Consider the following 16,240-nt stretch of genomic DNA (forward strand, 5'->3'; position numbering starts at 1 on the left):
ATTTTTAAATTTCACGTGAAAACGTTAAACGCATCTGAATAACTGAGTCAAAGCTGGCTAAACCCCATTGCGCAGTGCCGTAGCTAATAAGTAATGGTAGTTTATTCGTAAATGTTTTGGCTATACTTTCCAAATCAATCAGTGCTTTAAAAAGGATTAAAATGCAACCGTCATAATAACAGTCATTATACTCTGAGTGTAAAACACTTTCATAATGAACAACGTAAACCTTATACTAGTACACTGGGGTCCCCCAGGGGTCCATACTTCATCTCCTACTTTCTCTTTTTCTACACCAAATCTTGGCTGAAAATAGCCAATCTACAAGGTTGTGAGCGAGGTTGATGTGGTTAAATACAAACTGAGGATGTTGCAGTGTAGGTACAAGCTGACTTGGCTTGTTTGAGGGAAATGGCACAACCCCAACATGCATCTCGGAGACATTGTTATCCATCTAAATGGACTATATACCTTTTCCTCTGTAGCCAACCAAAAGAGTAGCAATTTTACAGCGTGCAGAAAAAAAAGAGAGCATTTAGTGACATCAAATGGAAATATGACGACTGTCCAGGGCGGCCTATTTCCAGTCTACGAGGTATAGTGTAGCAGGCAAATGGTGCTCTCAAAAGTCTTTGACAAAATGTCATTTGCTTTTCTGGTGCCAGGTAATCCTGAAGAGATTTTTCCACACAAATAAATGTATCTCCACGTTCATCTAAAAAATACATGGTGCACTGATTTCAGCTGGTACAGTATTGTATAGTAACTTTATTGCCCCATGGGCTGGGCCGAGTTTGGTGAGACATAACTAGAGGGATGGACTGTTTCTCTTACAGTGTGACTCATGATTATGTGTGTAACACACGTCCGGCTGTTTGACGTGGATCGCTGACTGAGGCTGAGTGTGACCGGTGACATATGACAATCATCATATGAGCATATTTCCACTTAGGATTTCACAATTTCACAAACAGGAGAACTGTAGCTGTAGGACTAAGGAACAGTCCCATTCACCTTACCCAGATCTGGGGTCTGCCATACTCTTCCCCCTCTTTCAGTCCTCTCAAAACAATATTTCGGCTTGAGTAGAGTCCCAGGATGTTCAGGTCTAGGACAACAGAAGAGTGGGAAGTATGAAGCTCAAGTCCATGATCGCTCAACAATAAAAATGTAGTTTAAATAAATCAGTTGACATGTACTGAAAAGGGGCTTGCGTTCCTTTCTTTTGCCATTTGCTACAAGTAACTCACCCATGTTAGGAACTTCTATTAGCCTTCTGCTGCCTGGTCAGAGGGATCAAACAAAAAACCTATTAACAGAAGCTTATGATACACAGGTACAATGTGTTTTTACATCAACACCGGTGTGATAATCGCTACAAAAACCCAAGATCTGCTCCAACAGGCATACGAACATGCTCCAATTTCTACACAAATCCTTGCCCCAGCAATCCTCACCAAGACGTCCAGCCATCAAGTAAATAATTCAAATGATCAATTCATTGATGCAATAAGTCGATATCATCTGCAGGAGCATTGTTCATCATGCTGTGACACCCTTTCTTGAATCTCCCATGATGTCTACACTCCCTCTACTGGGCTGTTGCAAAAATGCATTAATTTGAGAACCCAGTGTTTCCTTTTTCCACCCCTGTGCCATTTCATACCAAAAATAAATAAATGCAAAAAGCGTATGCAAAGTCAAATATCTTTGCAAAGATCTTTTATTCATCCATTGACAATAAAAGGTTTTGTCACTTAAAACCTGTAGACATTCAAAATAAGATCCCTGCACAGTTTGCAGATAAAATAATTTATATTAACATTAAGAATTTTATATCATTAAGAATTTCTCCCGGTACTTCATTTCTCAGTACCGCCAGATTTACTGAACACTAAAAAAAAAAAAGAAAAAAAAACATACAAACACCGAATTAAATGGTGAGCACACAAATAGACAAAATTAAAGGACTAGGCAATTGCTTACACAAATGTACACAAAGAAGCAAATGCTAAACAATCAATATTTAAATATTAAGAGAAAGGAAAGGTATCGGAAGCAAAAAGCCAACAGGCTTGGTCTCTGTGCATAACTATAGTCCCTGGTTTCCTGAAGGCCGTACAGGGATACCCGTACAGGGATTTGAACAGAAACCCACCAGTGTTACCTCTCTGCTGTCAGCACTAAACACAAGTACACATTTCTGGTTCAAATCCGCTCAAGCTATGGGAACCGGAGCAGGTAACTGGCATGCCACCTTCAGTCAAACCCAGGACTAACAGTTATGCACAGAGCCCATTTCTTGGCTCATCAGCACTTCCCCATCGTGAAGTCGACACTCAGCTCGTCCGCCGAGTGCCGCCTGTCACAGTGTCCGATGTCCGTGTTCAGAGAGAACATCGACTTGCTGGTGAAGAGCTCATTAGTGACCAACGGTTCAATGGTCACTAACGATGGCTCAAAGGGTAGCGTCCATACTGGATCCCAAACCTGATGATGCCGACCAAAAGCTGCTGTAAACAGAAGAGGGGTTACATTTATCATTTGGGATGGTCGATCAATCAGAAACATTCTAGTCTACATACATATGTGCATGCATGTACACCGACGGTTAACAAAACAAAGGTTTTAGTTCAATGCGTTATTGGTGCCATATCAAAGATGCAAGTTGTGGAATTTGTCGTTTGTTTGGTATGACTCTACATTTAAATGATTCCTGGGTCTGGTCAAAGTATCCACAAAATTACAAATGCATGCAATTTGTGCTTTCGTTACAGAAATCTAAAATACATACATAAAAAGACGGGTCTAATAACAGCTTCCCCGTAGATGTGTGACAAGTTGACGTCAGTCTTGCCCAAATATGGAGACACGGCAGATCTGAGACAATTCACAAAATGTGAAATATTTTCAGGATATCACTTTGCTGGTCTACTGGCAGTATATTGCAGAAGAAAAACTGGCGCTGATCAGGCCAGTACGTTTTAACAAAATTAGCCACCGACAAACAGAAAGGCCCTTCTCTGACTGAGGACAGTACAGTCAAAGGTTATTATAAAATTACACAAAACAAAAATCCCCCAGGGGCTCATTTCTATTGTGGACCAATCGTACTCCCAATTCATAATTGCTAGTATTATTATTAATAACTAAATGTTATCCCGTGATAATTACATTTCACTGTCCGAGTCGTAGGAAGCTCTGCACCCATCTTCCAAGGGATCAATGCAGCTTCTTCTAGGCATCTGGATGGCCTGAGCCACTGTGTACCTGGTGAGGCCATGGACACACCTCTCTATTTTGGCCACGCTGAGATCCGACTGGAGGAACAGGTGGAGTCTGCTGTCTGAGAGAAGCAACGGAGTGTAGATGACACTGCCGAAAAGGGAAGAGACAATGTCAATCCATTTTGGGCGCGGGAACCCCTTTTAGTGTTTTTTTAAGCATTACGTTATACTTTAGCTATTGAAAAATAGCAGATCTACAAGCTCATAGAGCTTGTAGGTCTGCTATTTTTTTTAAATCGTGAAAATGCGGCACAAATCTGTGAAAATTTAACATATATTCTTTCAGAAGACAGCAGTAGACAAACTTTAGGAAAATGAGCAAGTAACTTTTTTTTGGGTTTTTCTTGAAAGTGCGAGTACTACTGATTTAGAAGGCATTTGTAGAATCAGCCCCGTGTACCAGTAGATGGCGATATACTACATTGCCTACCGATTATATTTAAGGTTATAGTAGTGGTCAATTTCTGGCGAGAGGGACACTCACTTTTCCAGAAATGTCCGCAGGCCCTCCATCCTCTGGTTGACCTGTTCCGTGTCGTTCATTCTGAAGAAGGGGTTCCAGGGGAGCAGCTTGGGTACATTTCTGAATAGAAAACGCACAAATCAACCAGGGGTGTATTGTATGTTGCTTTTTTTTATAATTAATAACAGAAAATGGCACCATAAAAGGTTAACAAACCCATCTCATTTGTCTCATTAGTAGCACTAAGCTAAATTGCTCCCGAATCTCTAATAAGTGAGAAGCAATTGAGATGCATGAGCAAGTGACAAGTGTGCTCTAAAAAAATATAAAATGACCAAGATGATGCGAACTTACATGGGGCAAGCGTTCTGTTGCAGACTGTGGCGCAGCCAAACAAACTCATTGTACCGCCTCCTTACGCACGATGTCTTTTTAGCAAAACACATGCTATTCGTCTACACACAAAGAACAAAAGGAGAGCACAATTTAACACAAGGCCGGTAGGGCACATGCAACACAAATACAAGCCTCTTTAGTCAACTCTGTTAACACTTCATAATTCATTCAAATACAATTGTGATGTGCACTTTACTTGAGCATTTCCCATTTCCAATACTTTCCTTGCACTCTACTACATCTCAGAGCCAACATTTTTTTTTACCTTTACTCCACTACAATTTGAAAGTTTAGTTAATAGCTCCTTTACCTGTTCGAGATCAGATTCAAATTTTGATTAGAAAACATACATCAACCACTTCAACACTACATTTCGGCCATGAAATGGGACATTCTGCAATAGGAGTACCTCTAGTACTTTAAGTACATTTTGATGCCAATACTTTTGTACTTTTACTTGAGTAAATGTTGAATGCGGGACTTTACTTGTAACCGAGTACATCTACATTTCAGTATTGGTACTCTTACTTAAGTAAAACATTAGTACTTTTTCCACCACTGACTATGGTGTCACGACCACAGTCTCTGCTGGTCGTAGCCTTAACCTTGAGGACAAAGCATATGCCAAAAAGCACTCACATTCAAACTGATCTCATAGTCGACGTACGTGTGCCAGAAGTCGACTCTGTGGCGCATTGGATCTCGAACAGAAATGCTGACAAATTCCTACAGGTGGTGCAAAAATGAAGAAAGAAAAATAGAAGAGAATATCCCACCCAGTGGGTAGAGAGTGTTATGCAGGGGGTTAGTTTGTAAATACAAAGATGCGAATATAATCCATTTCTAATGGATTGAAGCCTTGGCCTGCAGGAAGAGAGGTCATCCGGTGGTCTCCAAACTTCTTAGAGTGTTTCAACCCTCAACCACTACACTCTCCAGGTGTCGGGTAAGCAGTGATTGGCCCCTCTCCTCCAGGCTTCCAGCTATAGACGAATACGTGGCTGGTTGCTGTTTGCTGGCGGAGGTGCTGGTATAGCACCAGCTATAGCATTGTCCACACCCGGCCAACAGGGAACGCAGAAGCCTGCCGACCATGGGTGCAGCAAACTGACCACACCCCAGCAACCACCGTGCCCAGGGCACCCCCCACAGAACCGCACATTGACCTTTCTCTCTCGTGCCAGAACTAGCAGGAGGCTCTCTGCCTTGTGTGTTCTACAGGGATAGCAGGCACTGAGAGGTCTCTAGGACTATGGTTTGCCTCGTGCCTATAGCGTCTTCCTCACTTAAACTAGACAAGGAGAGGACACCGTAACCACAGTAACTGTGCCTGAAATAGACAAATGCTACACATTCATAGTTTGCTTCTCTCCCCATTTCCCGTCAGAAAACTGTTCTTCCATCAATAAAGGCAGAAAAAGCCTCTAAAAATATATTTTAGGGTTTCATTTAGTTATGGTTTTAGGATAAAGCTGCATATGTGGATACAATGGAGAAGGCGTACAAACTGAACATGTCTCAGCACAATCTTTAGTTTCCATCAACATCTGTAACTCCCATCAACTTGTGCCAAGTCGTAAACCACTTAAGCCCCATATACAAATAATCTAAATGAGTCAATTATAGCCATTTTTGAAGATGGAAAAATAAAATAAAATAAATGTGCCCAAAATAACTCCATGACCCATGCATGAGATATCTAGATTCAAGAATCAAAGCCATATATGCTTTGTGTGTGGAGAGCTGCGCCACTCACCGTTTCAATTACGCTGTCCAGCAGATTGTCCATAGTTGGCAAAGAAACCTGAAAAAGAAATGGAGCAGGGATTCAGGAACTATATTCCTCACTTGCATAATAAAGTCCCCTTTACGCCTGCACCAGAAATGGCCAGCAAGCGCAGTTTAGTGTGGCAAAAATGTCAACCACCAGCAATAGATTTTATTTTTAAAGGGTTGCCATCAATAGAGTATTAGAATATAACCAACAACACCTTCAGAAAGATGCAATAGCACACATCTTTTCGGTTCAGTGTGTGATGGGGACAATCTGTAGCCTGATCATAAACACCTTTACATGGACTCAAACAGGCAGCACTAGTAGTAGTAGTATGTCAACTGTATGAAAGCCTCTGGTGGCACATTGCAAGGATAATACAGCCTTACATCGACTTCAGAAATCTACTCTACTTTGTTATGATTTAAAAATGAATTAAAAGCATCCCTCAATCAGCTAATTGATAAAAGGCATTATGGATGTCAACTAAAGTTATTGACATTCCAGGATGTGATGGGTGTGACTCGTTAGCATCCTGGAATGATCTACTAGAGTAGGCCTAGATAATGTAATGCAATGTAAATATGTAATGTAATAAAATAATTTGTCCTCCACAGACCAAACTAATCAATAAGCACAAACCGTTCACTGCAGGAACCAACTCCACAGAAAGACAAAGACTTATACAAAACTAATGATGGAACATATGTCCAAAATTGTAGGGTTGATGGGGGGTAAATCAATCCACATTTTAGGACCTTAATTACATGAGAACTACAGATTAGGAAAACAGTTACGTTTCAGTGGATGTCCTCCAATATAAAGCCTGTTATTTAAAGTTTGGCCAGCCAATTTCTACATCATTGATTTTGTCCACCTATTTATTTGCCACTATATACTCGTGCGTGAACATTCGATTGAAACCACGTACGACCCATTATGGCCCAACAAAATAATAATTATAAGCTCACTTCAGAAAAACAATAGGGCCTGACTGTCACGAATAATACGAGCGTCATGTGAAGGCTAGTCAGAATATATATACCTTATCAATTATGCCTCGACCTTCAAAAGCACCACAAACTATGCCAAGAAACTTTATATTGTAAACAGTAGCCTACATGTAGCCTACATTCGATAGCTTTGCAGTTTAGTTTTTGTTCTCCTTCGTAAATCACAACACCTGTCAGCATAGGCCTACTTACCTTCTTTGGACTCGAACGGGAAAACCGTTTGTGTGTGTTTGCAGCTGATGGGGTGTTTCCCAATGCCGAGCTCCCCGGTTAAAACTAGTATGTGAACTAGGCCTACTGCAAAACAGCAGAGTAAAATGTCTAAAAAGCTTTGGATTGCTACAGAGTTTTAAAAAACCCGCTTACTACAACTTAACTTAGCCAACTGCCAAACAAAACACGCCTGTTTCGCCAGTGCTCCTTTTCTGCGTATCGGCTATCATCATGCCCACCTGCGCACGATTGCAATCACCTGACTGGAAGAGGTGATTACTAGTGATTAGATTAGTGATTGGTGATTAGACAAGAGGAAAGAATTAATAAATCATGCTCTTTCTAGAATTACCTTACTTTTCAACTAAATGATCCTTATTATTATTATCATCATCAACAATACCAAGGTAAAAAAGGATAATTTGACATGGGTAGCACAATAGCAAATACAAATACATTTGCCTTATGGCTCTGAGCATGGCCTCCAGCTCTGCTTTAAGTTTATACAATACGTTCAGTTAATAAGTTCCAGAAAATGACATGATTTAACAATGGCAATATTATAATGACAACACATGTTTGTTTGTTTTTTTCTACATGCATTAGAGCAGGGCGTAGCTTAAATACACCACGAAACCAGTATAGGACCGTAATATTCCCAGTTGAATGTTCAAGCTACCTACACACACACACACACACACACACACACACACACACACACACACTCAAGGAAAATTATTAAATAAATTGAAATATGATATGACATGGCATGTTGTGACTTTCTCAATTGTATTGTGATCAGCCCTGAAAAATGAACTCCAACAGTGGACAACTTATCTGCACCACCTATTTCCACTCTAATATAACTACAAAATGAATGAATCACAGATTTATCAAGTGATGAATGGACATCACGAAGATGACCTCACCCGTTTCCTTTGAGGTCTTTAAAACAAATCTGAGCCATAGGTCAGACACTCTAAAACTAAACAAACTATTGCTTATCACATTTATATTTCTTATAGTCTGCTGTCATCAAGTTGCAAATTCTGGGAAGCCTATGGTCTGCTTATTTGCATACAAAGCCCCTTTGTCATGGGTGTAATTCAAGAGATGGAAAGTGCCCATGGTTTATGCACCAGTATCACCAGAGGTGGTGGTACTTGATTATGGCCAATACGTGGCCCTAGAAAATCAACAAGTGTGGGTGTTGTATCTTTTCCTACAGGGGTCTGTGGATTATTACCTTATTTTCCTAATGTATAGCACGAAATTAGTTGCGATTCCCAGGCAAAGTCCTTCTTTTATTCCAACAAGGCATCTCCCATAGTACATCAGGTTACAAGCATCCGTTCCACACAGTTACAGCATTTTGAGGCCTTCGATCCCCTTCAGGCAGGTAGCCTGGTGGTTACGTTTCTCCCTCAATTCTAACTCCAACAAATCTCTCCCCAACTCTTCTGTGTCCCATGACTCCCATCGCTTTATACATCTATAACATGCAGTGGGTGTCACCTTTGTCCCTGTGTGTGTGTGTGTGTGTGTGTGTGTGTGTGTAAGTACCTTACTAAGTAAGTAAGTGATAAAATGACAAACTGTCACCTCCTACCCTAAAGAATGGCTCTGTCACTTATCAGTCAAACAGGAAGGCCAAAACCTCAGGTGGTCTATATTGAAAGCATCCTGAAGATGTTCAAAGAGTCCCTAAAGATAATATCAGATCAAAGATCACTCCCCAAGAATTATCTTGAGAAGTCAAAGGGTGAAACCTACAATTTGGACTGACTGTCTTTCACCCCGAGATTGGCTTCCTGCCTGTGGAACAATTGATATGCAAATAGACTTCAGTTTAAGGCACTTTGGTGAGACACTGGAGTGAGATCAGGGAGAAATACAGAGTTAAAGTTACATGTACAATTATGACTAACCAGGTAGTTATGAATATGCTATATGATTCATAATACACCACATTGGTGTATGAATGCGGAATCCATCTATCTTGACTGCATACATACATAAGCAGATAGACCTCACAGATATCCTGTACATTTGTGAACCATAAGCTGTTGCGTACTGTGACAAATGACATAACTGATAACTATGTTGCATTGATTTGAGGATTATTTCAAACAAGGGGCACGTAATAGCCTAGACCAGGGGTCGGCAAGTACGTTTTGACTCGGGGCATTGTTTTTAAACTTTGACTTCTTCTTAATATGCAAATGCAGTTGGTGCGAAAGTTAATAAAGATTTGTGTGGTATAACTGCACACTGATAGAACTGCGTGTGTAATGGAATGTTACAGGTGCAGATATAAACGTGTGAGGTAATCATTTTGTGCTGGCCATATCCTTGAATGTTGTACAAAGAGCATATTTAGTTCATTCAAACAGAACATCTGGAGAGAGACAGACTTCCTTTCGAAATGAGATAAGTACTCTTTCATGATAGTATAGGATAGGAACTCAAGGTCAATTAGATACGGAGATAAACTGTATGAAACAGCTTCCTGTTATCATGGAAATAAGTCCCAGGACTTTTTTGTGTTGTCCTTTTAGCCTGACTTTTTTTTTTACTAATAAAGTAATCAATCAATAAATCAATCAGTTCACTCTGAACATGGAATTCTTCAGGTGGGGGTAATTCCCTATTTGGACATTATGGCCCAGGGGTTCTCAAAAGTTTTGAAATTCAAGGAACCCCATTTTGATATGCCCATACAAACCCACATCTGTAACTTCAAGATCTGTAATACACTCTTGTAGTAGACCTTTTAGGATCAATTCAGTTCCAAACTATCTGTAATTTAACTGGGGACCCCCCCTCGAAGCCCTTCAATGAAACCTGGGGGTCCCAGAGCCTTTGAGTATAATACTAGCCTATATGCAAGACTGTCACACATTGTAAACCATTTACTGAATGATTTGCTGGGCTAGATATCTCTGGCGGGCCAGTTCTGGCCCACGGGCCGCCTTTTGCCTAACACTGGCCTAGACTAGAGGTGAAGAGGTCGACCAGTAACCAAAACATCAGTTTCAATCACCAGCACAGACTAGAGGAAATATTCCAGTTGTGCATGGAAGCTAGCTGGTATTATCTACTGTATGGTGTCTATCATACCTACAGTAACTGCCCTCTTAAGGCACCGTCCCAAAACTGTTCCATGGATGCTGCACTGTACTCTCCCCGAGATCTGTTTTAACTAGAAAGGATATGGAGAAAAAAAACACATTATGCCCATTTTTCTAGTGAAAGAATTTACACGATACTTAGTATCACGTATGCCTGTATGATTCAAATCAACTAAAGATTGACTATTACATCAACTTTTGGCCACATGCAGAAAATGTATTTTACACATTGTTGTATACTCTTACCTGTATCTGTTTAATGCCTCGTTGCCTACTGCTATAACAACTGAATTCCGAGGTCTAGAGACTAGAATAGTCACCCAGTCCTGGATAGTTATTTTTGTGAGCTTAACATTTTACCAACATGGACAAAAGCATCCCTATACTGTGCCTATAGAGCGTCGCAGTCCCACCCCCTACCAGGGACGAGGAAAGGATTCTCCGCTCATTTTCCTCAGACATTTCAAAAAGTATTTATTTAAAGAAGTTTAAGCCGCGGACAAAGCCAACTCTTGTCATGATTTGTCACGACACCATTTTTTGGGCCGAACAAATAATTAGAAAAAAGAAAAAAAAACGGCAGGTTACAAGACTGTTGTTTTTCTTCTTTGTAATTATTTGTTTGGTCCAAAATATTGCATTTGTTGTCATGAGTTGTCACGACTCGAGTTGGCTTTGTCCGCGGGCGTAACAGTCTTTAAATAAATACCATTTGAAATGTCTATGGGAAAAATGCATTGGTAATCATTTCCTTGGCCTGGCGTCGTCATGAAAGGGGTGGGACTGCGACGCTCTATAGCAGGCATGCCATAATAGGCAAACATACTATCACACCCCCAAGCGGACACCAAAACAAACAAAGTAGACGGTGAGCTTTTAGCTCTAGCCCTGAGTAGTCACAACTATTTGTGCACATTTCATTTTTGAGGGGAGGGATTTGTTGACCTCCAGTTTGGAGATCATACGTTTCTTAGATGCTACAAGCTAGGCAGTATGACACAGAGGACCAAGCCAACCAGCCATCATATACATTTATTATATTTGACCAAGTGCAAAATACCTTGAAAGGGAAATAAAATATACATCCCATAATGTATTTAAAATGATCAGTTGTAAAATGGGAACCAAAAAGGACAAGCGAGAGGGAACATATGCTGCTTTTCATATCAAAAACTATTACAAGAATGAAATAAAAACAAGTTTATTATAAAAAAAAAGAAACATCATAACACATGTAATAAGCAAAGTAGTTCAATTCAGTGTGTAATGCAACCATTACCATTGGTTCTTCCAAGATAACAAGTTTGTGCCCGACACAAACTAGAAACATACATTTTGAAACCCCCATGAACATACAGAACGAGACATGAAGGAACTGAAATTGTCAGTCATGAGGAAAATAAGAGGAGAGGTGGGGGGTAACTAGTAACTAGTGAGCTTCATCTTCGGGACATGAGTGCCATGTCAGTCTCTCTTCATAGAACGAGATAACCACTTGAGGGCAGCGGGTGTTGGCCTCTCGGGCTGGAACTAAGTCTGCTTCATCAGAGTCCTTCCTGTAGGGCAGAAAATAATTCAAAGTTTCCACTCCAAACAGTGCCGGGGTTACCGGCACAAATACGAAATAGTCACGTATTTGGATACTAAAAGACGTTTCCCGTAATTAACTTATTAGGGCTGGGGCGGTATGGGATTTCTTTTTACCGCGGTAATGAACCCGATGCGTTACGTACCGGCGGTATGGCGATATTGCGGTTATTGCACCCAGCCCTAGAACTTATACGGAATGCACTTTGTTCCATATTTGAAGGTCGGGGAATAAATATGAATGACGGGGCGATTTATCTGACAAATCTGCTTCCCTCCGCCGGGCCAGATATAATTGCTGGCAGGCTGGTTCTGGCCCACAGGCCGTCTATTGCCCAACATTGCTTTACACAGAAAAACGGGCACCTACGGTCGCATTCACACGAGAATACTTTACTGTGATAAAAGGAATACTGCAGCGAAGTCTGATTGTTTGATCCGCATTCTAGTTCGCCAAACGGGGGTTTCAGTTCGCTTTAAAGCGCACCTGACTTGGGGCGCTTTCACACCCAAAGTTCGCTTAGAAGGTCCGGATCAAGGACCAAGTTTGGTGTTCACACAGGACTTTGTAAAGCGTACCAAATATGTAAACAAATGACACGTGGACATTTTAAGCGAACCAAATAGTGAAAAAAGGTCATTTTACGATGGAGGGAAAAAGAACATGAGGGGAAATCACTGTCTACAATTTTTGGGCTCAACCTTCAGTCACACATGGAGAGAAGAGAACACAGCAACAACTTGCTATTGCATTCATTCTTATTAATTACTTTATTAGCCAAATAAGAGCAACAGATGAACAAAGGAGCAGGTGTTTGAACAATAATGTGCTTGCTGCTGATGCATACAATTCACAGAGACGTATAGCCTACAACAAGGTATCCCCGATAAAAATGACTTTTCTTTTATGTGTGCACCTTGACCCGATTAGATATGTTATTTCAGCGCATCAAATCGGCGGGCATTTCCATTTCTTATGGTTTAAACTTGAAGGTGGTCAGTTAGTATTGAGCTTCAAGTCAGAACAGATCCGCTGCAGCTAATTGAGTTGACCTAGTTAGTGATGTAATCAATTAATAATTTGGGACCACCTGTGTAGTTTATTTAACATTTGCTCTTTCTCTATATGTGCGGCCGTGCACTAGAGCGAGACAGGATGATTTTAAATATTTCTGTCTCTGCGTCTCTCCCATATAAATATATCGGGTCTCTCCCCCCATGTGCGCGTGCCCACACACACACACACACAATTTTATGACAGTAAAAAGGAGGGGACACGAGTTGAAATAAACTCTCTCACATGAAGGCTCATGCATCGCATGCGTCGTCATAACGTTGCGTGGCGGCGCATGCTTAAAATAAACAGATCTACAAGCGTACATCATGTACCATACCGTACATACCATTCCGTGTCGATAACTTGCACACATCTGTTATTTTTGAGCATGTGAACCTCGTACGCTGCCATTAAATTTGCGCTGCACCTCCACGGACATATATGCGTCTACTATTAAAATCAGACAGCTAGCTGGCATATCAATAGTGATCCCCATAAAAAAAAGACATGCTTTTAGAACTAATTATTAATGCAGCCTCACAACTGCCGACACCCGACGGCTATTTTGGCTATCGTCCTGTATTTGATATCACTAATTTGGGCACATGGGCGTACTAAGTACCATGACAGACATCTACGTCACGGGCCCTTAAACTGACAGAGCACAAGTTCCCTGCTCCGTTTCCTTTTTGCGGTTGATACAGCACAGTGTGACGGCAAACGCAGCAAATTAAAGATGGAAGAATGATGCAACTTCTCCACCCAGTAACATGGAGTCTACCGAAGTGTGTGTGGACGACTTGCTTATTTATGACTCACCACTTCATCAAAAACATCAACTCGCCGCTGCTGTCTGTTGCACCGATGATCCTCTCTGGATCTAGGTTTCTGGCAAATCCACGGGGCTTCTCAACCTGCGAGAAGAAAAGGACATTTATTACACAATAAATGGCCATGTCTCAGGAAAAGCTTGTGCGGTTGAGTGTTTTATGAAACTCACCACATCCTTCTTCTTAGCGTCCGTCTCAGGATCCTCTGTTGAGGACTTTCTTTTGGCGGTTGCCGGCTTCTCCGACACATTCTTCTGTGCTTCAAGAAATGCCGATATCAGCTCGGGGCAATCCAGATTCTCCTCTGGCTCCCAGGTGTTGTCCGCCCTGAAGGAAACGGCAACAATGATGGCATAAACCAGTGGTTCTCTCAACCAGCGGTCCTTGAGGGGGTTCCAGGTGGTCCCCAGAGACTTTGGAGAGTTCGTAAACAACAACGGGGGGGCGGGTACCGTCCTAAACTCGGCTCTTCGGTGCTACTGAAATTTTCTGACGAGCCGAAATCATTTCGTAGTATGAATCGGCCCTTAAACATCTGCACCACTTAATTTGCAAGAAGGACATGGCATAAACAGTATTCACATGCACGAGGGAAAAACGTCCAGCTCAGGGGGCGCAGTGAACTCACTCTGTAAATCCTTTCCACTTGAGGAAGAACTGCACTTTTCCATTGACAATGCGCTGGTCAATCACCCTCTCCACAACGAATTCTTCAGGCACTACAGTAGTCGTCGTCGCAGTCGCCGGAGAAGTTGCCTCCTTCGTCTTTGCTCCTCCCGTTGTCTTCTGCTTTTTGCCCATATTGCACTAAAACAGGAGAGAACTCGGAATTTGAAAGTGCAATAAAACTAGAATAAAATGCACAATTAGGATATCATGGCGACTATGTCGCACATTACTTGTTATATTTGCAACATTTTAATTAATTAGTTCCTCTATTTTTAGTTCCTCTATTTTTAGTTCACCGTTGCCTGTTATTTGTCATCATATCTAGACAGATAGTTATCAAACAAAACTAAGGGAAACCATCTGTCTCCACCAGGTGTTACTGCTGCCCTTAATGATGCATATATTATTTAAAATTAACTAAAAACCCAGGTAATATGGAAAACGATAGCCTTCCTTCCTAATAGTCAATTATTTAATGTAATAAAGGGGGGTCGAGGATCAAAGATGATTTAAAAGCTAAAGCAGTGCATGTTTAGCTCCTTTTAAGGAAAAGCAGCAGTGATTCTAGCAAAAGCTCTTCTTTAATTATCAACATATACTACAACTACATAACTTAAGAGCACAAAAAAGGGACAATCTTGAAAGAATTCAGCTTTTTGTAGCGTGGGGCAGGACCATGGAGTTATCGGGCAGGATGGGCCAGTTTTTTTAAAAATGGGCCGCTTCACCGCTTGCTAGCATTAGCCGTTAGCTACCAGACGCGGGCCTAGATTAGGGACATTTAAATGTATGCTCACGTTTCACCCAGCAGGCTGTAAATTGGTGAAACTAAAATTCACTGCAATAGTTCACGTGTCTCCGACAGAATCATACGTTGGCTTGTTGTTTGCCGTTAACACGCACTAATGTCTGAATTGTGCCGGGTCTTTGCGTGCAGTTTCGTGCACCCTAAAATAGCAGATCTGCAAGCTCAGCCACAACGCAACGCGTCGCCCTGGCCCCCCATCTTGATGCAAGTCCTTCTGCAGATCGCTACTGTAAACATCGCAGGCGTGTAACAAAATCAATAAAAGTTATATTAACGTCGTGGGTTTTTGCTTCACGTGGGGGAATAAAAGCCATAGTCGACTACTACTTACGCGCATCTTGGTCATGCACTTTTTGTTCAAAATACGCATGCATTTTGCAAGAAAAAAGAACAACCGCCCGTTTAAACATTCGCTAGCATGCAACTTAGCAACTCTGCACACAATGCATTGTCCGTTGGCGGTAGCTCGAAACTTTACAAGTATGCCTTTAAGTTGTTTTGTGGCCTTGCCGTGTGCTCGCATGTTACTCTACTCAAAGAAAAGACATGGGCACGAGAAGAATTCACATACATACCTTGTTTACTTGCACAAATGCAGAAGGTACAAATCTGTTGTGTGTGAGTCAGTGTGACTGTGTTGACTTTGTAGAAACGCGTGGAATCGGGAAAGGAATGGAGAAGACTCGCCTACTACTGTATGCGTTCTCTGCTCTGATTGCACGTACGCGCCAAATGAAACCTAACTTAACTATTTTCTACGGGTGCCGTGAAAGCGAAAACAATAAGGAATGCTTCTTTCAGTGTTGCCATGTCCGCGTATTATAAGCGACTTTGGGCTTGTTTTAAATATTGTAAATATACATTTGTCTGCGGTCTATGCTGCGGACCCTCATCTGAAAACATGTTATGCCATGAGGAACCCCCATACAAGATTTGTGTTAATAAAAAGGTTTAATATTCCACGTAAAAGGGGGGGGGGGGGAATCTCCAAGATTTTCAAATGCTATCCTAT

General features: G+C 41.4%; 2 protein-coding genes across 2 annotated transcripts; both read right to left on the reverse strand.

Annotated features, from left to right (window-relative positions):
* Positions 1-2,310: 2,310 nt before the first annotated feature.
* LOC308331571 (sorting nexin-10B-like) lies at positions 2,311-5,935 on the reverse strand (the record flags this gene model as incomplete). Its single annotated transcript, XM_080787055.1, has 6 exons — positions 2,311-2,513; positions 3,182-3,375; positions 3,772-3,870; positions 4,105-4,205; positions 4,786-4,872; positions 5,903-5,935. 6 exons carry the CDS (start codon positions 5,933-5,935, stop codon positions 2,311-2,313), a joined length of 717 nt encoding a protein of 238 aa, XP_080643181.1.
* Positions 5,936-11,294: 5,359 nt separating this feature from the next.
* cbx3a (chromobox homolog 3a (HP1 gamma homolog, Drosophila)) lies at positions 11,295-15,973 on the reverse strand. The gene is made up of 5 exons (XM_080787772.1): positions 15,804-15,973; positions 14,380-14,558; positions 13,922-14,078; positions 13,741-13,835; positions 11,295-11,833 (listed from the first exon to the last, which is right to left on the reverse strand). The coding sequence occupies exons 2-5, from the start codon at positions 14,550-14,552 to the stop codon at positions 11,707-11,709; spliced, it is 552 nt and encodes a 183-aa protein (XP_080643898.1). The 5' UTR covers positions 14,553-14,558; positions 15,804-15,973; the 3' UTR covers positions 11,295-11,706.
* Positions 15,974-16,240: the final 267 nt, after the last annotated feature.

Source organism: Protomyctophum bolini, assembly GCF_963924005.1.
Source record: "Protomyctophum bolini genome assembly, chromosome: 17".
Lineage (NCBI taxonomy): Eukaryota > Metazoa > Chordata > Actinopteri > Myctophiformes > Myctophidae > Protomyctophum > Protomyctophum bolini.

Coding starts and splice junctions, on each gene's coding strand:
- cbx3a (XM_080787772.1), bottom strand. CDS start 14,552: ATGGGCAAAAAGCAGAAGACAACGGGAGGAGCAAAGACGAAGGAGGCA. Junction 13,836..13,921: donor ACGCTAAGAAGAAGGATGTG/GTGAGTTTCATA, acceptor TTCTTCTCGCAG/GTTGAGAAGCCCCGTGGATT. Junction 11,834..13,740: donor TTGATGTTTTTGATGAAGTG/GTGAGTCATAAA, acceptor TCTGCCCTACAG/GAAGGACTCTGATGAAGCAG.